Genomic DNA, 24,756 nt, shown 5'->3' on the forward strand with positions numbered 1-24,756 from the left:
AAGGATATATTTTACTCTGTATAGTGATATTAGGGAAGTGTTAAGGTTGGGTTTGTTCTAATTGTATGAATCACAAAGAGAAGTATTTCTGAATAAAATTTTATTAAATATTACAATTTTTTCCTAAAAAAATTTGGTGATAAAGAATTGTCTCTTATATGACAATCAAGTCTATGAAAAAGAGAAAAGCTATATTACATTGTAAAAATATAAAGTGATAGGTTTATGGTAAATTAATGAAAACTACTTATAGACATATATGAGAATTTTATGTTTTTTAAAATTGAAGAAAATTGCATTGATAAACAATTCACTAATAGTAATGTAGCTGTAAAAATGCATACAGAATTAAACTATTTGTACATCCAATCTTTTGAAATATGTAAAGATATTGAAAATATCTGTTACTACTGTTACACAATAAAGAAACAACTTCAATTCAACCAACAAACTCAAACTGCAGTACATCTACACATCAGCTTCATAAACTAAATATCACATGAATCAAACATAAATATTATAACAGTGCTGAATATACAACCTTTTTTGTCATTTAGAAACCCATTTCATGGGTATGAAATAATAAACCACATAAAGAAAATGTAAACAAATATCTCCTAAAATATAGCATGAAGTTGAATATTTAAAAAAATATCTCATGTCTCATCAGTCCTCTTTTTCTACTAGATAATTTTTGTGGTTGACACAATTAGGATATCTTTTCTGTTTTGATTAAATAACTGAAAACAACTTTCAAAAATGCAAAAAGTTGAAAAGAGGCAATCATTTATATTGTGACAGGTGCTCTTTAAAACACATAAAGCTATTAAATGTGCTTGCATTGATAAAAGCTTAGCTATTTAAAAGAGACTGCACGGATATTTTTTTTTTAAATTACTTTTTATTATTTTAGCAATAAAGTTTAAATTATCATCTCAAGGAAGATTATGTTTTCGAAACATATTTGCTACACATTATACAGTATTTTTTAAGGACAGTTCCTACATTAAACTAATTCATAAAAAGAGCAGAACTGAGCAATGCTAATGGTCATCATGACCACATCCTGGTGGGTAGATAGGTTTACCATGTTACCAGATGTTTCCCGAATTGTAAAATGTGTTAAATGACAATGACATATGTAATTAATGCCTTTCCATAAGGAATAATGTACCTATCTGCTGAAGGAATTAAATAGGTACAGAGTACACTTTCTATAGTGTCAATAGAGTCTACAGAGTCAACTCTCAAAGTAATTGCTCAGTCCAATCTCCATTCATGCTTATAACAACACTAGAGAAATAAATATATTGAGGAGCAGCACCTCATTACAAAATTCGTGGCACAAAGAGCTTATTTTCGCAATACACAACTTATATATTACTACCAGTGATACCTTCAACAGAAATCCTTGTATCCACAAGTCCGGGCCAAAGTTGCTGCGTGCAATTAAAAAAAAAGTTAAATTCTTCTAATAAATCTATTAAGACTTCATATCACAGTTGATAATTGATAACGCTTAAACTTATATATTCCCATATCCATTCCGAACGCTAAAAGATAGCTGCAACCAAGAAAAAAATAATTTTGTAATAAAACGTAAAGAGGTCTTTAAAAGAGAACTTATACATGAAAGGATTTTAAATTTTACCTGTAAAAAGAAAAAGCACTTAGCAAGTTTTAAAATGAAGTTATACCTGTGGGTCTATACTTGTAGGAACTGGTTGAGGTTCGTCAATACACAGATCCGAATCTGAATCGGTCCTTCGAAGTCCATTATTGTCCTAAAAATCATATATAGCTTAAGACAGATGAATATAAGAGCTTCAAGAAAAGAACGTCCCAATTCTTAAAAGGTCGGCAACGCACACTGCGAGTCCGGTCAGTGTCCATAGCCGAAAAAAAAAGAATAACGAAACGACTAATATTTTCAATTGGAGGTGATTAGTTTAGACGCTATCGATCGTAATCAAGCCACATAGTTCACGTTCTGTTTTCAAAATTATTGTTTACTCAATAAATAAAACTTAAACTTGTAAGTGATAAATTATTTTAAATTTTGAAGTATCTTACTCCTTGTGTGTACTGGCGTGTGGTAGTCAAAAGCCGCGCTAGAGGTCTAAAGAACGCGGGCAATGTCTCCGTAAGTGGTGGTCTTGCGTGCGTAAGCAGGGGCTTCAGCAAACGAGAGTCCAGCGCACCCCATAACTTAGCTAGCCGGGATTTCTCAGTTCCGCTATCGCCGCTATCACGATGGCTTTCCTATAAAAATATTAATTAACATAAATTAAAGTCCACCAAACTACTGTTTAACCTGGGAAAGTTCATCGTAAAATCTCATTTATTTACGGTTCGTTGATTTCAATTATTAACATACTTACATCGCAGGGAGTACTCTATATAGTTATAGTTTTAACGAGACTGGAACGGTTAAATATTTTGAAACAAACACTCAAAGCAAATAAAGGGAGATATTTACAGTAAATAAAAGATACATACGTCCTCATAGTTAAGGTGGCAAGGCATTATGACTCCGCTCTCGTCTTTTCCCCATTTAACTACCATGCGGCCAGTCTAGACATTGAAACCAAAAAATTGAAAATAGTTAACATGCAATATTGCAGGAAAGATTTGTGCGTGTTAGATTGGTTCCCATTTGCAATATTTCATGCTTCATGCGTATGAATGAAAAGCGCTAACCAAAGCGAAAATCTTAATTTGAAGCTTTTCGATGTTGGCTAACGTTGAGAATTATGAAAGAAGTTCCGTGTAGTCATGCGAAGAGCATTGTATTGTTAACATATGGTGAATAATTTATGGTTTATATAAGGTGGTCATGCTGTGCTTGTTAGCTTATTAAAATTTCCGCATGCTATAAAGGATCTTACGGGTGCTTGCTCACTCGATGTTGTTACGTCCACGTTTCTTAGCCCCAAACTAATATCACCTGGCTGATGAGAAATTTTAAAATTATAACGATTATTAAACTTTAATTTCTACGGATCTATCGTAAAGATACAAATTAAATTACCTATACGAAATTGTTAGTACCGAAATACTACACGGAAATTTCTTTAGCTATGAATGATACGGTACGCTGTTAGTAAATATGGGTATTGTATAAGCACCTAAACACAATGTTAGCTGCGCAATAACTTGTATGTACGTACCGAGCTGCCCATGTCCGTGGCCTGGTACAGCTGCCACAATAATTTAATGTTAATCACATGCGTGACTCGTATACGGTAAATAGTACACCCTCACTAGTTTTTTATGTAGTTTATAATTTAGGTTTTCTGTATTTTTCTTTATTTTATTTCGAAGCCTTGTCGACATGAGCTTATATGTCTAAATTTAATTTTAAACTAAATTCTACCGTAAAGATTAAAACATCAGCCTTGCGATTCTGTAACTCACTTTTCAAACGCTCACAGCGGTTTTCGCAAGGCAGTATATGATTTCTATAATTACAATTTTAATGTAAAAACTACGTGAAGGTGCATTACACAATGAGTCCAGCGATTTATGAAGAAAACGCTACACACTTTTTTTACATAATGTCTTTCATATGGGATCTGAACTGAAAACCACCGAAAAGTAGAAGAAACACACCAAGAAGAGAAATACTGTGATGATATATCATATCAGGTGACCTAGCTTTGATTTTTTTTATAAGAAAATCAAATTAATGTCAATTAAAAACGAAATAATTTAATAATGGAGTGTGTTAATTAATTACTTTTTCGCTGGTTTACAAAATTATTTAGCATTACCTAACCCAAAACTACGCTACATGATTTAGCAATTGCATTCTGTTAGCACTATTTTACAGTACCAGAAGCGTTTGTAATTGCTCAGAACCAAAGTCCCAAAGGGGAAAAGAAATTGCTGATTGAAATTTAATCGTGTTTCTATTTAAGATAGCAGTGTGCAAAGAAATAATATTATAATTTACATACATTTCTCACATCCCTGTAAGGCAGCGTGTCGCTCTCTTCGTTCTGTCCTTGGCTGTAATTATTTAAAAATTATTGGCAAAAAAAGTTTAAACTTTGTATTATAATTGAATTTTTATTAACACAAATTTAATAACTGAAAAATATTAGACTGATACCATATTTTCTTAAAGTCTTAAATTTTGATCTAAAGCATTCAGTTTCGAGGTTTCATGAATTAATTTGAAAGTAATTACAGGCAGTCCTCGACTTACGTCGACTTAAGTTACGTCGACTTAAGTTACGTCGAACAATGTTTTGACACTATTCCTCAAGCATACGTCATTTGTTTCGATTTCCGGCATAGGAGAATTCATTTGTCTTGTGCAAATTTGGAGAATGCCATGAAAATGTTTGTAAGAAAATGATACTAATTTTGAGAGAAGTTTCAACGTTAATAACAAAATTTGTGCAGCCTATCAGTGTTACCAAGATCTGTATGATAGCAAAAATAAAGAAGGGAAGCAATCTAGAATTGATAGTTTCTTTAAGCCAAAAGTTTAATTTATTATTTCTCATTACATATTAAAGTTTTATAATTATTATTAAAATTAATAACATACAAATACCAAAAATTACTGGCAATTTCATAAGTGCATATATAATTATTTTAAGAACTTTTGATAATAAAGTATGTATAATATATATATCCTTTGTTATAAATGAGTTTTACATGTAAACATACTAAAAAATATGTCTCGACTTACGTCGTTTCGATTTACGTCGCGTATTTCGAGAACCTAACATGCCGTAAGTACGAAGACTGCCTTTACATCAAAATGGAAATTAAAAGAGGTGTTAGTAAATTTAAGTCCTATTTCTCCATCTAAGAAAAATCATTCTTTACATAGGTCCATGTAAAGAATGATTTTTCTATGTCCAATTCCCAAGCTAAATTTGAAGTTTTTAACCTAAGTTCGTACCCGGTGGGTATACGCAAGTACGCTAGGGCATGCGTCGCTGCGCCTCCTTGCAGCACCACCGTGGCTATCACGATCAAAGATGTGGTCGTCAACATCGCCTGACGCGCCTCTGATACTGTGTTGCGGATTGCTAACGCGAAAGACATAGCGCCGCGCAATCCTAAACAATAATTGAAATAGACATTGATATTATTTTTTTGCAGTCGATCGATTTCCTATCTGCATCCCAATAACCAAACCCTACGAAGACAATCCATTTTTGGCGACGGATAAAATGCTCTTTGTCGTTCCATTTTACCGAGTTTAATAATCAATGTAAACCAAATAAAGTATATAAAACCGTACAAATACTTAACATTAAAATATACATGTCTATGTTTAAAACATAACAAAGAGCTTTTTTAATTATTTAAAAAACTGGTGTAAGTTAAAATCTGTTAAAATAATTAACTGTTGAAATCAAGCTCTCGTCAACTGTCTTTTTCATACAAAGGTCTATCCACAGACACCGACCTCCCATGGAAAGCTTGTATCGACAGATGGCTATTACAATCCGTCGATTGGTTATTGGCACACTTGTTACATTTGGATTAAGATTACTATCTCAGATGGTCAAAAATGGACTGAGATAGGTTATTGGGTTCGGGCGTAAGATCGCTCACATGTTGATGATAAGTGAAATGATTTTTGCCATACATGATTCAAAAAGCATACGTAATCAAAGATGCTTTAAAATTATATACCTAAATAGGCCAAAATGGCAATTAATGTGAGACTATAATTGTGTTACCTCGAAAATTTTTATTTATTTATTTTATTAATTTTGATCACTTCTTATAAAACAAGGAATGCCTTTGTGAAATATCTATTAACATAATATGAATCTTACCAGAAAAGAAGAGCATGTGTTGGAAATTCATGGGTATTGGTGGTTTTCGTCCGAGATTCATAAGAAATGATAGCGGATAGATATTTACTGCTCGGCCAAGAGTTGAGGTCAACTGATATTGTCGTTAAGGATATATTCATTAGCATATTTAGCACATTACGTATATGATAGTCGCAAGTTGTATGCCGTCCTGGATTTGATTGTACTAGATGAGAACCATGTATGTATTTTTAAAATGCTTTATTTATTTATTAGTAAATTTATAGTGGAAGTGGTTCAGCTCACTAAAAATAATCAATCAAATAGAGGCATGTGTCGGCAATTTGGTTATATTGATTTATGATGCGAAACCCCTGTTCCCCGATATTTTAGTTTTTTTATTACTTATAAAGGACTATATTTCAATGAAGAAAAACTCATAGCAAGTAATGAATTATTTAGAAAAGGATACAAATCCGGCGATAATAAACCAGGGATCAAAATGGTGCTTCGGGAATGTGAACATCGAAACACCTATGTATGTAAATATGAAGTTTTCAGCCAAAAAGTTGAGCAATTCAAACAATTGTTTTGTCCGATTTCTCGAGTCCGTAGACAGGTTGTTGTATGTGTAATGTGCCTGACATATACCACAGAATAGTACCGCTACAACACCTGAAAAAAAAAAGCCGTAACTGTAACTTTCTTTAACGATACCGACAGTAATCACTCAATAATGAGTTTGTGTACCGCGCTTCAATTGTTGCGACATCAGCGTTACGGCTATTGAGAGAACTACATCGAAGTGGCACACAAAAACGCCGGTATCGGTATCGCTTTCGCTATAAGGAGTTATGAAGTACGGGTACTGTTTTTGGTTTAATATTCAATAAACCACATTAGCTACACTAAATATTACTAAGTTGGAGAGTTTAGTACAAAGCATTAATTTCGAGAAGATTCTGATTGCTTAAACCGGCGGGACACAACAAAAAAACATTACACACTGTTTTATTACAGGGTGTAAAGTTTTTTGTTTTATTACTTCTTTCTTTATCTTTTAATAATTTATTCATAAAAATTAATCAGTCTAAGTACTGTCAAATTATGTTTACGCTGTAATAAAAAGACATATGACTCATTAGATAAAACAGTGTGATAAGACTGCCTTACTTTAAATAAATAAGGGGGTTAGCTTTTAAATAGTTATCTAATTTCGAGATATCGTCGGGAAAATTATATTTAAAAATCTAAAATGGATTTTTTTAATTTTTATTATCGAACTTTATTGTATAATATACAATCAGATAATTTATCAGATCGTTAACGAGCCGAGCCTTATCGTTTACACTTTTCAACCCTAGTGAGGGAAATTAAAATCAAAGTATGGGTGAATGCAAGCGCGAAAATATCAACCTAAAATATCAGATAGTATAAAATAATTAAAAGATCATGACAATTTAAGGCGAAATGAATAAAAAATCCAGCAATTTGACACATAGAGCGTACCATTCCCTCAAAGGTCATCAATACACCCCCGCACGCCCCCCATCGTTCTAGTTGTCCATGGACGTACTTTGAATATTTGAATTTGGCCTACTGTCATAAAAAAATAATACTTTCGCATCTCATACCTGTTAATTCGCACACTTCAGCGATGAGGAAAGCCGCGTATGACATAAGAACAAACAATGCCGATTCCAAGAGGGGCCAGTCACGTACGTGCGTAAACTTTGTCATGTACAATGTATTAAGGAAATATAATGGGACAAAGAATTAGCGAATTACTTCATGTTAGGGAAATTAATTAAATTATAATAGGACTCTACCAATTAGTTTATCTGAATATGACAAGTGCAGTAGATTAAATAACTATGTACTTTAGGTGAATAGCCAACGTATAAATTTTCATGACATTGAGCCATAGAACAACTCATTTTTGCATTTGTTTTTCATAAAGTTATCATCTTTTAGGGATTCAGCCTTTTGTTCCTAATAACCCGAAAAAATATTTGTTTCTACGGGGATCAGGTCTAGGATCTTCAGGGTCAAATTATGCCATGGTGCTATTAAATCGATTCTGTTTAGACATTCGCTACGAATATATTTTTAGAAACATATGAACATATGGAAAGACTAATCCAACGGATAAACTATAAATCTCCATTGTAATATATAGAAGTTATTTATAATGAAGTCTTATTTTCTGATTTAAATTAATAATAGTATTATTAATCATTAAAATTAAATAATGTCGCGTAATTCAGTGTCGCGTGTCTCGTGGCGTAGACTTCCTCTTGCGTTATCATTTGAGTACTGTTAAACACTGTCGATTATTATTTATTAAAAAGGATATCAATGCTGTGAAACAGCCCATGAGAGCTCCAACAATGAGAGAAAGGCTGAATATTCCGATAAAATCGCCTATGGCTTGTAAAAACGCTGTTATTTCAAACTCGCCATCCGTTGAATATCTCTTCTCGTAGTTTTGAATAGCTCTGAAACATTTTTTTTTTAATTCATAAATTTTCAAAATATACCAAAGACATTGGACCTTTATACTACAGCGATTAAACAGACAAATTTCTGAACGCGCCTTTAAATATTTGACCACCAAGTGACAATGTTTTATTTCTAAAACGACATCCAATGTTTCACAGCTAGGTACAGTTTGTATTGGAAAATCGAGATTGGAGATTTTCGGTTTATGTTACTTATTATTTATGTTTCTTTTCGTTTGAATCTCTTCCGAACAAATATTTCAAGTTCAAAATCAGACAATTTAGAGCAATAATTCTTATATTTATAGATAACAACAAAATCTAATCTATGTCTTAATTTATAATGTGAATTCAACTATATTTTATCTAATTTTTGGAGAGAAGAACAACATTAATTCAAACATATAAATCGCAAGCTGTCGTCCGTTAATATTAATAAAAACGTGACTGCAATTGTAAAGTCTAGTGTAAAACATCTTCGAAATTATATAGGTATTTGATGGATAACCAGTTTGATAAATATTAATATCTTAAATAATCAAGATAAAAATAATTAATAAATATAGATATAATTGAATTATCTAACAATTAGTGTGAGTATACACGATAAATGTTGATTTTATTAGTTAAATTATAGTATTTAGAGAAAAAATAAATATTTCGTATGTACTTGTGCTAAAGTATTAAAAATATTTTTATATATATTTGAGATTTTAAATACGCAGGTCTTAAAGCACAGTTTGTAAAGGACAACTTTCTATTAAATTAAAAAAAAAACTGTTCATCAATGATTTACTCCTTTCAGTACTGATTTTAACCAAGTGTGACCTGTTTATACAATATCAGCTATAATTTTTTCAGAAACAATATATGTATTGAATGGAGTAAATATATATCCATTTCATATTTGGGTTTTAAATTCAAATAATCTCCATTTTATTTTTACTCACCCACTAAGTACTAAAGCTACTGCATCATTTAGGACACTTTCGCCAAATATCATTGCATACAAATTAACATCAACCTGAAAGTAAATAACCAAATGATCATACATTTTTGTAAGAAACTGTAATACATATTTTATCTTAATAAGAATAGCTAAGTATACTAATACTCTGCAAAGCCATCATAAATATTTTATCTTGTTAAAAAATTCTCTTGTTATATTGTTTCGTAACAGACTAAAAACTTAAAAGGGCATTTTTTAAAATGATTATGAATCAATGAGCAATCATCAACAATAAAATACCTTGACACAATTATTGTTCTTTGCTATAAATTATATAGCTGATTAACGTGTAAGAAAGCAATTTATTCTATGGGGTCATTAACCTGATTTCTAGGTATTTAATTATAATATCAGGCGATCTGTAAAGTGAAATGTCCACCTAATAATATTAGATTTTTTAAATCATAAATTTTGACTATTACGTTAAATTGCTTTTTAGTTTTGTAAACCTTACTCAGGCTGTCTGTGTTAAGGCTAAATGTACTTTGATTTACATTTCTATGTCTATACAATGTTTATGGTCATGGGAATTGGGTGTTTTATTAAACAACTAAATAGTTGTTTTGTCTAATGCAATTAGACATATGGTAATCAGCCTTCCGTGCAAGACTCAAGTTATTTTTTTTGGGTATAAAGCATACTTGTTATCTCACAATATTTTCTTTCACGTGTTCAGGTTGAACCTCAGGGAAAAGAATCACACGTGGAAACCACATAGTCAACACTGCTCATATTGTTAGTAGTCCCATACATACACAAATTTGCCACACATTTCCAAGTCCGTTTTACTAATAGAAGTTTTGCCTGTCAGTTAAAAATTTTTTGAACCTGAGGTGATAAAGTTTTTGGTTTCACATAGCTAGAATATTACTTATAAATCTTTTACCTTAAGCTGTGAGAAAATAGCAAGAACTGTTAAGGGGTCTGTTGGAGAGATCAGTGCCCCAAAGTAGAGTGTGTCTAAAAATGTGAAGCTTGATGCCAATGATGCTGGCATCAGTTGAACAAAACCATACATAAGTGACCCAATAACCAATGCAGATAATGCTGTCCCAACCATTGCAAAGGTCAATATAGCACCTAAATTACGAAAGAAGTATTTCTGAAAGAAAATAAAATGTTTCTATTTTGTAATATTTAAGACACTAAAGGTTCTATGTTTTTTTAAATATATACCAATAAATAAAAATACAGAATGAATTTGAATCAATAAGCTGAAACTAAAGAAGACATTATTGTTTCTTAACATCTTTATAAGTATGTTTGTTAAAAATAGCATTTGGATATACACAGATTGTTGAGATTGATTAAAAAGACATTGATCTTGACTTTACTAATTTCGTTTACAATACACAAACAATACTTAAATTTGGTATTGCAAAAGCTTGTGAAGGTAAACAATCTAAGCTCATATTTACTAAATCAAATTTCATTTATAATGTCTTTCAAAGTGCAATTGTTAGTTACTTACTCTTTTTAAACAGTACCCTGCATGGAAAATAATAGGTGGAAGAATAATATTGAAGAATATTTCAGGATCAAATGTAGCTTTTAAATCTATTTCATTCTGTTCTACATTAACAATTTCTCCTCTAAAGCTGTAGGCATATGTTTTGTTTGGTACAGGACCATCTGTAAAGACATGTGTATTGTTTATAACATTCCCAGTTATTTTGAATAAAGTAGAAATTATCAACTTTAATAGTATGTGTTTATAAATGTAAAATATGGTGATATCAAAGATTATATAATTAGAACTAATTGAAAGAGGATCTGCAATAGGTACTCACCACCCGTTACTTGAATTTTATCTGGAAAGTGGAACCTAACCATATCTGGAGGAACAGACAGGTTATATTTTGAATCTGGATCTGGATGAGCATCAATATAGGTAATTTCATTTGTACTGCTTCCATATCGAATAATGGCACCAACTATAAGACCTACAACATAATAAAATTGTATTATAATTAAAATGATACCCCATTCGTTATATTTTACCGCTTCAAAAAGACAAAAATTTATAGTTAAATTAAAGTAAATATTAACCAGTTTTAGTAAGTAGTAATTATCTACCACCAAGGACAAGATTTTGTGTTTTTAGATAAGATCAAACTTACATACTTATTTATTTAATTCATAAAGCCTACCATATATTACAGCCAAGCCCGTTTCGTGGAGCCAGCTCACACGACGATGCTTAAAAACCCAAATTGTAAGCACGGTCAGGGTAAGAAGACATGTATAAATTAAAAGATTTAAACTATCTATACGATGGAGCAAAGTAGCCTTAGCATCAAGTGCTATATCAGCTCCAGAAGCATCACATGACACAATTATATACAAAAAGATATTACAGTAGACAAATAAAAGATTCATCTTGCACAACGAACGAAAATATCACATCACAGGAAAAATCGATTTGAAACTATCTTTAGCTCACATAACAAAGAAATGTTTATTTATAAACAGTATAGATTTTAGAATAAATTCCTCTGATGTATATTACACTGCCATTCAAATTAAAATAGTGCTTGTTAAATAAAGCAATCCGCGAAGAAAACAATATTTAACGAATATTTTTCTAAACACTACACTAACGTCGTACGTAAATTCGTCGACTTTACCAAAAAATTTAATGACACCTGACACAATTGAAAATAAATATTGGTCAAATGTCAGCCTTTACTCATCAGCATCTTCACTCACTCATCTTCTATTAAAGTTTCTTTTCAAATTTGACAGCGGACATCTGACATATATTTTTATGATGATTTACGCGGGAAATATTAAAATGGGGTTACTTTGTAGTTTGTACTTTAGAATCAAACATGTAGTAGAAGTAATTAGTAAGCCATTAAATTGCATATTATTTCGAATGTTCAATTTATTGCTATGAATAATTTAATTCATATGTTCAAGTTTTAGATAGATTTTCATCTTATTTGTTAATGCGAGCTCGTACTGCCGATTAGCCAAAACCTTTAGGCAATTTTGTGACCGCAGTCTTTGTTTTTACAAAAGTACAGTTTGTGTAAGTACGTATTAACAATTTGTAGTAATTATATCACATAAAGGGCACTACAAAAATTAATGTAGTATTTAAAGTGAATGGCGGAAGGTGGAACACAGGCGAAGGTTGTTAAATAATAAATAATACCCATTAAGACACTTTACCAATAGTATTAATTAGTAACAATTAAAGCAATTAAGAAATTATAAAAGGTACTTATTTGACATTCGTTATTTGGCCGACATTTATTGTTTTGTATTGATATTGGAGGTAATAAGTTTTTATAGTAAATTATACCTACTAACATCCGGAACTCACGACACTGTAATAAATGAATATCAAATCGGCACCCAACATGTCAAGTTATCAAGGTCTTTGTGATATATCCGATATTTTTAATAGGCAGTACCAAATGCGTTTTACCTTACTAAATACAATGTGTAGTACACATAGTAGATTGATGAAGCAAAATTAATATACCAAGTATGTACCTACTGGAGAACATAACGATTTCGCATCGTATATTTCTCCACTTTTATCTAATAGCTCAATTAATATTATTAACTTTTAATTGACAATTACCCCACCCCAATCAGTCTAATTTACCTTGTATATAAGTTTACATTTTTTATTACACGATATAATTTTATGTATAATTAAGTAATGTAATTTTATTTCCTTAAGGTATTTCGTGTCAAGGAGACCGTAACGTTGTAAGATAATTTAGCTGTATTGTAGTTATATACTAACAAATGCATTGAGTTAAATGTATAATGAATGCCTTAGATAGTTTTTTTTTTTGAAACTGTATGATTAAGTTGTATTGCGATCACATTTTTTTATAATATAAAGTTTAAACAATTATTAATTTAATTAAATATTAATACACCGTTAACATTAAATGTATTTTTTAAAATAAGGTTTATAATACCTTAAATTATATACATTATATTGTATGCGTATGTAGTTGTGTGGCATCGGCAGTTCCAAACTATGTAAATTAGTTCTAAGCTAAATTTTATATTAAAAATTTAGCCGTTAATAAAATAAATTGTCGAATCTAAGAGTCAAAATTATACACATTTTATATTTGGCATAAATCTGCTTAAATAATTTCTCTATAGAAGTAGTGATTAATATGAATTTTCGAATCCCTTGGAGGACGACGACGACTTACCTCTCTCAAACTAAATTTTTGAGCTTCCTTTTATTCGCCTTTATTAACAAACCGATTAATAGTAAGACATAAAAAATACATTAAAAGTTAAGGTAAAACATATTTTTAATTAAAGATTTTAATAGAGGAAATGTTATATATGTTTTTATGTATCCTGGAAGTTTCACAGTAGGTAATTATTACTTTAACAAGTAATTTGCAAATTATACTTTTATTAACCTGCGGGGAGAGCCCAGATTAATAAAAGCAAGAAAACTTACTCGTATGTACGTAAATAAATGTCAGTACATTTTATTTTTTATTTTATATATCAGGGGGACAACGTGCAGGAGGCTCACCTGATCTCCTCCTCTCCTCATTTACACGCTATATTTCTAAGACAAGCTTCATTGGATAGAACGACGTTTCGAACAAATTTATTTTGCTGTAAAATAATACTCGTACATGCATATCATAGACAATAAACTGTTCATTTCGATACAATTCACCCGAATGCTGGACGTTGCACACTGCCACCTCCAATCCTCTATATCCAAGGCATTACGTCTTTCAAGATAAAATGTAAAAGTTATCTTTTGGAATTTTAGTCGGCAGGGTTGGCAAATTAGTTGCATTGTCTTATGAATTACATATTCTGTTTGTGTTTGAAATTTGTTTTTTTTTCTTATTTTTTATTTGAATTGTAAACATTTTTGTTTTGATTAGTGTGCATAGCGTCACTCTAAGATAGTACAGGCCCACTGAAAATCAGTGTTGCTCAGTGTTCGTATTTCTTTTATTTTTATACATCAATCAGATAAATGTTTTTTCTTTCTTTCTTTAATTATTAAACACTTTTACCTACAAACAAATTTTATAATTGAATATAATTTTGTATAAAATTTTACCTGCGGTATAAAATAATTGTAGGTAGAAATAACACACCGTTTGCACTCAACAACATTTTAAGAACATTTTAATAATAATAGATATGTGTGATAACTATTAAATTGATCGATTCCCATTGATTTCTTTATATATTACATCAAGGTAATCCCCCTTTTCTCTTTTTCAAGCCAAAATTTTTATTCGAAACCTGGGGCTTTTAATAAAACTCAATTTATTGTCAAGGCAAATAGTACATGGGCACGTTCTTATCACGTCAGTCGATATAGAGATAAATCCTTATGTCTTTAAGTACTCATGTGATGGTTTGATCGCTGTTGGAGAATGGCGATGACGTTTGATCCTCGATGGTTGAATTGCAAGGCTTGAACGTGCAGTGCGCGATTGATTCGCGCGCGTATTGCACGCATTCACAACCTTCGAGTAACCACAATTTTTTAACGAAACTAGTATTTATAGACATGTAAACGAATTTACCAGTGATATAGTGATTATAACGTAATAGTGAATTATTCAAGATGAAGTTTATTTCTTTTGTTTTTATTGTTATATTTATAAGGTAAGTACTACATCCTTCGAGTATAAAAAACCAAAAAAATACTTTTGAAAATTAAACGAAATGCCATATAAAATTATTTATATGGCATTTAAAATTTAAAGGTATTGGGTGTTAGATATATTGTTTATTTATTTCGTATTGTGGTAATAATATATATATGGTAAATATTTAATGCCTTATCATTTACAATTTTACATTTCTCTGAATTTTTTGGAGATCTCTCGAATTTTGTACAACACAGGGCGTGTTTTCGAATTCGTATAAAAAAAACAGTTCGAACCCAAGACCCTTACAATAACCCAATTGGATAATTTGAAACGTTTTGAATCACTTGCATAGAACGGTTATTTACAAATTATATAGTCATTATTTAATGTGAAGGGAGATTGAGATTCAGGTAGGTTTCTGGTCTTAATTTAAAAGTACTCTGAGTGCCTTTATAAATATTCGTAATTTATTTGTATTTTATCATTTAAAAAAAACTGTTTTCCAATTGGAAGTGTAATTAAAAATTTAATTTATTCCTTAAATGCTGTAACATTGACGTTCATCATTAACATATCAATGGTTGTTATTTTTTTTAATGAGGTAATATATATGCAAATTTTAAACGAAATTTGTCACACAATCTATATGGTTTTGTTGATTGTATTGTCGCACCTCCTTGCTTCATTTCATAACCCACCGTACATATAAATTCTCCCACTTATTCTTAAAAAATAAATCAGTTCGATTGCACCTGCCTCTTTTCGCCACTGCGTGAACATAATTTAGCAGAAAGAGGCAAAATATACCTTTAGCTAAAGGAGCGTAATTCGTATACGTTTCATTTCTATCTAAAACATTAGGACACATGTGTAATGCGAGGAGGAAAGCAAACTCAAACTCAAACTTAAACTCAATATAATTTATTCATATATAGGTAACCAAGTACACTTATGAACGTCAACAGAAAAGATGTTAAATTGATTGTAAATTTACATTTACTACCAGTTCGCAAGTCATGAAAATATATTGTTTCCCTGAGAATCGAACCAAGAGTCAAAAAGATAAATCAAAAGAATGGTCAAGTAAACCAGATTGGGGATTACATACATTAGATTAGAAAGTAGTTTCCATATATAAATAACCTTCTACACTGAGTTTGATTTTCCTTTTATGCGACAGTTGAAGGATTTCCTTACGGAAATAACTTCCTATAAATGATAAATTATTACGACGCCCTAGAAATTTGGCCTTATGTTAGGGCACTTGTAAATTGTTGCTGTCTGGTTTGTGCCAGGATTCTATATTCAAAATTCGAATATCATATCTACGTATGTAGCATAGCAAAAACGCTTAGTTCGTCAATTAGCTCTATCATACTGAGAACAACTCTTAATATGCAATTACGTATTTATTTAACGAAAGTTAAAATAATTTCTACACAGAAATTCATTGAAATGCAAAGCAGTATTGTACCAATTATAAGGCTCAAGGCTATTAGATATAAATTACAGTTGATTATATATTATTTGAAATAAATTATATTACTACGCCAACCAAAATCCTTGCAATATAGCTATTTACAAGTATAAAGACACTTGTTTATAATAGTAACAATAATTATCTATGATAAGGTGCATTATGGGAGTATTAACTTTACACAATGCAAATATCATTCAATCACGTTTTATATTATGAGGATATAAATCTCGACCCGAATCTGCATTAAACAATCACTGTAATTGAAAGAAAATTACGAAATTATTATTTGAAAAATATAGTAAGTTTTAGCAGTTAATTTGTAAAAGTAAATTTTGTTTATAATATATCAGTAAACACATTTGGAAATGAACAAATATATCTTTTTATTTTTCTTAAATTTACGTTTTTGTGGTAGGATTTGTTAAATCTTCATATGTATTTCCATATGTACATATATAGATTGTTAAAATATTATTATCCTATTATTTTGCATAGGTAAGTCCAACAAAGATCATGTTTTTTTTAAATATTGAATTTGAAAAAATATTAAGGTCTGATTCTGCACATCCTCAATTTAAAATAGCATTAATACCACTTAATATATGTACCAGACGATCTTCATTACTCAAGCTCAAGCAAATATATATAAAGAGATCTAATTTCTGGAAAAGTATAAATTACATTGTTTATTTATTTAATTAAATCTTTTTATAAACTAAATTAGTAATATTTTTTAAATATATTTGAATAATTGCATATTATTTTCGTAATTCCGTGAACCTTTTGTATTAGGTCTCGTAACTGAATTGAGATATTTTTACAGAAATGGCGAAGGTGTTAACTTTTCCGGTGGCCTTAAGTCGAACTATACGTTTCCAAAAGATTTTTCCTTTGGCGTTTCAACAGCTGCTATACAAATAGAGGGAGCGTGGAATGAAGATGGTAAGTTTTATTACAATACAACCATTAATATATCGAAACAGTTCGTCGAATCGCGAACAACAAATTCGTTGCCAGGAAAATGATTAATCCCTGACGTCGGACACGGGACTTAACGTTTTACAAATTAAGTTTTCAAAAGCAAATACGTAAGGATCTCTATATAAGGATAAAGTACCTCCTGTCCAACGTAACTTAATTCTCTTATAACTAGAAAAACTTATTATTTACAGGAAAGTCTGAAAGCATATGGGACAACCTAGTCCGCAGAAATCCAAACTTTACGAAAGATGGTTCGACTCCCGACGTAGCAGCTGATTCATATCATCTATACAAACGAGATGCGGAAATGGTCCATGAACTCGGTGTAGATATTTACCGTTTCTCTATATCTTGGCCACGAATATTACCCAACGGCTTAATAAACTCCGTCAATAATTTAGGCATTCAGTATTACAAAAATCTTATCAACGAACTAGAGAAATATAACATTACACCCATGGTTACTATATATCATTGGGATTTGCCCCAGAAATTGCAAGATATGGGAGGTTTTAGCAACGAGCACATTGTAGAGTACTATACAGATTATGCCAATTTATTGTTTGAAAACTTTGCTGATAAAGTGAAATACTGGGTCACGTTCAATGAGCCGATGCAGACTTGTTTGGAAGGTTATGGAGGTACTTATAGGGCACCGGCCCTGAACAGACATGGTATCGCCGAGTACCTCTGCACGCATAATCTGCTGAAGGCCCATGCTGATGTATATCACTTGTATAACAAACAGTACCGACCAATATATGGAGGTAATAATATTTATTTTGTTGAATATTTCCGGTTTGCGTAGAACTTGTTTGAATTATTGGTATGCGCCAGTAATTGTTAATCGCGGTTACAACCAATGTTTTATTGCGACTGAAACTATATTGAATTCTATTAAAATAAACATATTATCAATTAACGAAAAGTTTTAAACTAAGTTAAAATGAAACAAATTTACATCTTAATACTAAATAGTTACATTTAAAATGGTATTTATGCCAATAGAAACCCCCTTAGTATAAGCGATATTAGATAATGTATCTTATTCCTTTCTATAGGTAAAATTGGTATTTCACTTGACTCTAATTGGGCACAACCGAAAACTAACTCTCCAAGTGATATAAAAGCTGCTGAACTATATTTAAGAACTCACGTAAGTATCATTTTCTGTTATTGCCTATTCCATCCTGTTATCATAAAATATCATATCTTTCAATATAATTTTGTTCATTATTTTTCTATTTACCCTAGTATAAATAAAATACGATGTAAGTAATGTCATCAGTACCTCCGTCATTTAAGTAGTCTTAAAGAGAATGCAGATCTAGGTCGTTTAAGTTTTCCTGTGAGTCACGTTATCGGTGACTTTGACCCAGCCTTTGGGAAAATACCATTCAATCCTAAATAGCAGTAATTATCCACATTCTAGGACTTTACCGTTAGTTTGAATCCGGATTGTAGTATAATTATTGATCTCTGTAGAACAGTCGACTATGAACGAAATGTGGTTCTGCTAGGAAAAGGCAGAAAGCGGATCTTTGATGGTACAGTGTTTTTTAATAATTATCGGCAGAACAGTGTACCATTTCCAACTAATTCTACCGCGGCTTATTCGCTTTAAAACAATGCGTACAAAAGAACGCAGGTTTAGGATTATATCTGATATAGTTCATATACATCTAGTTACTTCAATAAAATTACTAAAAGATAATAAAAATATGTCCTCTCATACCCTTAGATAGTTGAATGTCACGTTGCACTAAACACTTTATATTGGGGTTTTTATAAACCCCAATATAAAGCTGATAAGTCTGCACGTTATAAATACTAAGAATAACATTATTTAATCTAAGATAACATAAAGATAATGAATCATTTTCTTTTTAACAGGTTGGCTGGTATGCTCACCCCATTTTCTCAAGTGAAGGAAATTATCCACCAGAACTGATTCAACTTGTAGACGAAAAAAGTCGCCATCAAAACTACTCCAGATCACGTCTACCTAAATTCACTCAAGCGGAAGTGGATCACATTAAGGGAACAGCAGATTTCTTTGGCTTGAACCATTATACCACGTACTTGCTGAGCATGGCAGAGAAGGAAGTGGGTCAAATCCCATCTCATGAGAATGATGTTGGTATTGTACGGGTTCAAAATCCTAAGTGGCCATCGATGTCTTCTTCAAATTGGTTGAAAGTAAGTTGCCTAAGCCCTAACGTGTATGTTATAAGACATACTTATTTTCTACGAACAGTAATCGAACCTATATCAGTTATTCCATCCGCATTTCGTAAACAATTAGCCTACTAAACTAAACAAAACTTACTATATCTTAAAAATAAAATTTAAGTTCTTTGAAGTAAACTTTTCTTCGTAACGTACAAAGCTCCATTCCCTGTTGATATTGTTTAAAAAAAATACTCCGTATATTTTTTTGTTTCCCGAGACGTTTAAAAAACCCATTGTTTAAATAGAAAAACATTTTATAAAGAACTCGAAATACATTAAACGTGAAACAAAGCCTTTATAAATGCTTTTTTAGAGAAGTATTAACAATATATTATATGTGTTTATTTTGCATCATTCTATATTGTAAAAATAGAATAAAATAACAACACGACAGGTTTTAATTGAAATAAAAAACACAAAGCATACAGTTTCTTAGAACTGGTTCTCCTATAGTCAATATTGCAGTTTTTATTTCTGTATGTGCAAAACGTTCGTCAAGGATTCTGATCGAAAATTTGATTTGCTACTTATTAATTCACTAATAAGTTGTAAGATTACTTAATAAATTAAAAAGACATGACATATCATTGGAATAAACAAGATTCTTGGAATTAATTCGTTTTGGTGTCCAATAAATTATATTTAATGGGATATTAATATTAAAAAATAAATTAATAAACCGTCTAACTTTGAGACTCTCATGCGCCAGAGTAACCTTTATTTAAATATTTACTGACCCTAACAGATTTGTTGTATATTATTGAAAAATAGATGTTGTCCGATTCTTACTGAATATGCATTAAAAAATTCATAAGAATCGGTCGAGCCGTTGCGGAGGAGTATGGGGACGAACATTGTGACACGAGAATTTTTACATTAGACCATAATTTCCTCTAAGTCAGAATTGGTTTGGATTTCAATAGCTTATACAATCCTTACGGTGCTCAGGCGTTATTTGCTGTGAGAATTTGTAATAAAGTTAAATTTATTAAATTTTAGGTGGTACCATTCGGGTTCCGTCGTCTTCTAGCGTGGATAACAAGGACGTACAATAACATTCCTATAATCGTTACCGAAAACGGCTACGCGGATTACAGTGGAATTAATGATGACGCAAGAGTTACCTACTACTGCCATTACTTGAATGCCCTGTTACATGCGATACATGAAGACAAGAGCAATGTTCAGGGATACTTCGCGTGGAGCCTAATGGATAACTGGGAATGGGACGATGGATTTGTGTAAGTTCTTTCATAAATATAAATGAATATCATAAGGAAACCGTATGGGTGCGGCGTAGATTGTGTTTGGTTTAAAGAATAGTGTCTGTAAATGAACTCGGCCTAATGGTAGGGGAGCCCAAGAGGGGATTTCGGGATTTACTAAAGCGCGGCAGATTAATATATAGGGGGATACCTTGTACCCGGTTAAGTACCTCCACAAAATATGAGGTCCATATATAAGGCCGCACGTGAAGGAGACAGGATCAGTTTAGTAAAAAAAAATTGACCATCAGAAATTCCCGAGCGCGTCAGATTAAGGTAGGGTGAGTTAATTACATCCTAAAAAGTGTATATTCCACTAATCTGACAATTTGAGAGTGACGGAAAAAAGGGGAGGGCAACAAAGTTGTAAAAAAAAAACGTCATCTCGACATTCTCGAGCGTAGCTAATTTTTTTTTTATTTTGAAGGAAATAATTCAAGAATAATGAAAAATATATAATCTGACGATTTCCGCAATCCGAAATAACAAAAATTCGTCGATAAAGTTAAATGCGTGCAGCTGCGTGATGCCTACATTTCCTTTAACCGATCGGAATCTACTAAACGGCGTTCTAAATATTTCCCTCAAAATTACATTTCCTGTGAATTTGAACCGATTCGGACCGATAGATTTTGAGAAATTTTGAAAAATCTTAAAAAAATAAGAAATATTTTTTTTAAAGTGGTTTCTTTATCGATCAACTTCAAAAACTAATCCGCCTTTGAGCTTGAAAAACCACGTCGATCGCCACCAAGCTGGTCAAAAGCGGTTGATTCGTTCGAGAGATATCGTACACGAAAGAAACCCGAAAAAGTGTTTTTTCGGGATTACTCCGAAATTTGTGGTTCGATCAATTAAAATTGTAAAATGACTTATGAGGATGATAAAATTGCGTCGAATGCCGCCAACCGCGTGAAAATTGCTTGATCCATTCAAAAGTTATTGCGGTTTGAAAATTCCAAAAATAGTGTTCTATGAAACTTCTATTAGACTTTCGAGCTGGGAGAGCTCAAATGCATAGAAATGTTATTTCTTTGAACTCAGCGAGCTCAAAATATCAATTTTAAGCGCCCAGGAATGGAATTAGCGGGAAGTTGCAGGGATGGCCCTTTAGGTGAACCGTTTTTCTATTTTTTTTTTGTCAGATCAGGCGAATCCCTCTAGATAATCGTCAGATTATGAGACAGTACGTTTAGAACATAAAGATGAACCACATATATCTTAATCTGACGCGCTTGAGTATTTCAAAATTGCGTTTTTTTTTTGCAAATTAAGAAAATGGCTGTGGGTTTGCGTCCCATCGAAATCGTCAGATTAGTGAATGAGAGCTTTTTTTTGGTGCACTTAACACTCCCTTAGAAAATCTGACGCGCTCGATAAAATTTTTTTTTTTTAATTTTCAACCCTTAAATACAACCACCCGCATCATGCAAACGATCAGATTAACATACGTACATTATTATAAATACGTAGGGCATAGATGCTATCAATATCTGACGCGCTCGAGGATGTCCATGCAACAGTTTTTTTTTACATATTTAACTATCTATAGCCGCTTCCCCCACCGATGAAAAGGAATTTATCATATAACATTTTTTTCTTCTTTTTATCTAAGCTTTGCATCCCAATAGGTCTCTACGACGCTCGAGTAAATCCCCATTTAGCATCGTGGGCTCCCCTACCATAAACCAATGAAACGAATCGCGCTGTCGTCTTTTGTTTTACATTCTCAACGGTTTAGATTCCGTGTTTGGAGCTTACAAGTAATAATAATAGTACTTTTTTGTAAATATAGAACCACAATTGGACGGATTTAGGGTTGTCAGTTTTGAGAATTACACGCTCAAGGCATTAGGTAAACACTGCTCTCTGTTGTAATAAAAGTATAAAATAAACTGGTTTATGCAACAATTAATTTGATTCGTTGAGTTCCAAATTACAAAATAAATCTATAAAACAAGATGTACCAGCAGAGCTTCTCTATACTCATTTCCAAAATCTTAATAAGCCGAGATAGACGTTCAGTAATGTAACGATTCCAATTATTATAACATCTTAAAATAATATCTACTAAATTGCAATGCAGTACTTTTAAAGTAGCGCGAATTTCCTTGAGCTCGGAATCGCTATTGAAGTTCTCGGATTAAGCCGGCTTTTTTTACTGAGTTCTCGACTTCGTATAAAATAATTATTTTTAGTAATAATGGTAAAAACACCTTACATAAGGAAAATTGCCTTTTAAATCCGTAGACGGTGATTATACTCGTAAAACGTCCTTAACAATTTAATGAACACTAGAGGTCATTCATTGTCACTGAAATCTTTAAATAGGTATCTTAAAGTCAAACTAATGACATTTCAAGAATATGCAAATACACATTTTGTCTTGTGACTTGTCTACAATATTGTCACGTACTGATTAGGAATATGTTCTGTAGCAACAATGAAAGTGTATATTAACATAATTACTGTAATTGTTATAATTATTTAGGAACACTAGTAAAAAGGCGCTATAACCAGGTTTAAGCATGAAGTTCTTAACTGTGTGTGTGTGTAGATGTTTCGATGCGTACATAAATTGCTCGTAATGTTAAAAATCTGAAAATGTACCCCGAATTGTGTCAGACATAGAAGGCTATAAAAAACAATGCAACAAAAATTCAAAAGCGTTACAATCCTGAATATTTTTCGGATATTACGAAAGTCTTTAAACTTCAATGCGATATTCAATATACATATAACGATAATAAATTAAAACCAATTTTCATTAAAATATGTGTTATAGGACCTTGTAAACTACTTTACATATACTGTAGCGAATCTTATGAAGTAATTGTTTTTTCAACTGGTCTACGTTTTTGTTTAAAATTATTTACGCTTCATCCAAAAAACAAAAGTGATAAGACTAATCATATTTAATACTCATCTTTGTCGAGAGGAAAGATAAAAATTATGCATCCAAGGCTATATAAAAATCTATTTAAATTCATCATACGGATTCTATTTCACCATGCCTCCTGCTGATAAAGGACAAATCTTTGTTTTTAATATGTTTTACTGTGATGTATTACTTAAGATGTCATGTGGAACATGGTGTAATGGTTCAGCTCCTTACAAACGTTGTGTAAAACAAAAAACTTGGCGATTAAAAAGAGTGGCGGAGAGTTTATTGCCAGTTCTTCTCTTCCGTTCTACGCCCTTGATTTGAGAACTGGCGGAAAATGTAAAATTAGAAGAATTTCATATATGTATTTTTTTTTGACGTTCATAAGTGTACATTGTGTTACCTTTATGAATGAATGATTTTTGACTTGACTCGATTAGGTCTTCATATATACGGACCAGTTTAGGGTTTCTCGTGACCTCAGTCAATCATATTCCGCTCATTCAATTTAAAACTAAATCAAATTAAAATGTAATTCAAAGCTTAAGAAAAATTTGGGTTAAAAAGTTCAATAAAACATTACCAATATTTCCTACTACAAATCTATACAGCCAGTGAACTGCATGAAAGTTATAAACATAAGCAATAATTATAATCTTTAGAGACATAAATAAAACGCAATATCCGTCATTCATGATATATTTCACTCGTCATGTATGTAAATGCATTTGCAGGTCTCGCTTCGGTCTTTACTTGGTCGATTTTGAGAGTCAGAATAAAACGAGGACGGCCAAGGACTCGGCACGATTGTACACGAGCGTGATCTCCTCGCGAGGCTTGCCAGAGAATTACGATCCTGATGACTACTCTGCCTTCTCATCAGCATCGAAAGTCCTGCCTACTGTGCTCCCCCTCATCCCCCTATACCGATATCTACTTTAATTATATACTCTCTCTCTGTATATAAAATTAATAAAATTAAGTATTTAATATCATA

General features: G+C 31.6%; 2 protein-coding genes across 17 annotated transcripts; one reads left to right on the top strand and one right to left on the bottom strand.

Moving 5' to 3' along the window:
- Positions 1-613: 613 nt before the first annotated feature.
- Positions 614-11,935, bottom strand: LOC125051791 (sodium/hydrogen exchanger 7). Of its 16 annotated transcripts, none has more exons than XM_047652359.1 (17): positions 11,447-11,935; positions 11,087-11,239; positions 10,768-10,928; positions 10,183-10,398; positions 9,238-9,311; positions 8,143-8,284; positions 7,421-7,526; positions 6,259-6,461; positions 5,808-5,919; positions 4,919-5,078; positions 3,960-4,011; positions 3,171-3,200; positions 2,889-2,951; positions 2,500-2,574; positions 2,074-2,262; positions 1,698-1,784; positions 614-1,439 (listed from the first exon to the last, which is right to left on the bottom strand). In XM_047652359.1, the coding sequence occupies exons 1-17, from the start codon at positions 11,673-11,675 to the stop codon at positions 1,374-1,376; spliced, it is 2,118 nt and encodes a 705-aa protein (XP_047508315.1). In that variant the 5' UTR covers positions 11,676-11,935; the 3' UTR covers positions 614-1,373. The 16 variants fall into 16 exon arrangements, with proteins under 16 accessions (XP_047508315.1, XP_047508306.1, XP_047508322.1 ...); XM_047652350.1 differs by having other exon boundaries at positions 4,907-5,078; XM_047652366.1 differs by having other exon boundaries at positions 614-1,564; positions 4,907-5,078; positions 11,447-11,934.
- Positions 11,936-14,727: 2,792 nt separating this feature from the next.
- LOC125063008 (myrosinase 1-like) lies at positions 14,728-24,751 on the top strand. The gene is made up of 7 exons (XM_047669202.1): positions 14,728-14,930; positions 17,221-17,339; positions 17,570-18,145; positions 18,440-18,534; positions 19,272-19,577; positions 20,610-20,851; positions 24,494-24,751. The coding sequence occupies exons 1-7, from the start codon at positions 14,890-14,892 to the stop codon at positions 24,699-24,701; spliced, it is 1,587 nt and encodes a 528-aa protein (XP_047525158.1). The 5' UTR covers positions 14,728-14,889; the 3' UTR covers positions 24,702-24,751.
- The last annotated feature ends 5 nt before the right edge of the window (positions 24,752-24,756 follow it).

The sequence above is a fragment of the Pieris napi genome, chromosome 1 (genome assembly GCF_905475465.1).
Source record: "Pieris napi chromosome 1, ilPieNapi1.2, whole genome shotgun sequence".
Taxonomy (NCBI): domain Eukaryota; kingdom Metazoa; phylum Arthropoda; class Insecta; order Lepidoptera; family Pieridae; genus Pieris; species Pieris napi.

Coding starts and splice junctions, on each gene's coding strand:
- LOC125051791 (XM_047652350.1), bottom strand. CDS start 11,675: ATGAATCTTTTATTTGTCTACTGTAATATCTTTTTGTATATAATTGTG. Junction 11,240..11,446: donor GGGCTTGGCTGTAATATATG/GTAGGCTTTATG, acceptor ATTATGTTGTAG/GTCTTATAGTTGGTGCCATT. Junction 10,399..10,767: donor CAGGGTACTGTTTAAAAAGA/GTAAGTAACTAA, acceptor ATTTTCTTTCAG/AAATACTTCTTTCGTAATTT.
- LOC125063008 (XM_047669202.1), top strand. CDS start 14,890: ATGAAGTTTATTTCTTTTGTTTTTATTGTTATATTTATAAG. Junction 14,931..17,220: donor TTTATTGTTATATTTATAAG/GTAAGTACTACA, acceptor ATATTTTTACAG/AAATGGCGAAGGTGTTAACT. Junction 18,146..18,439: donor GTACCGACCAATATATGGAG/GTAATAATATTT, acceptor TCCTTTCTATAG/GTAAAATTGGTATTTCACTT.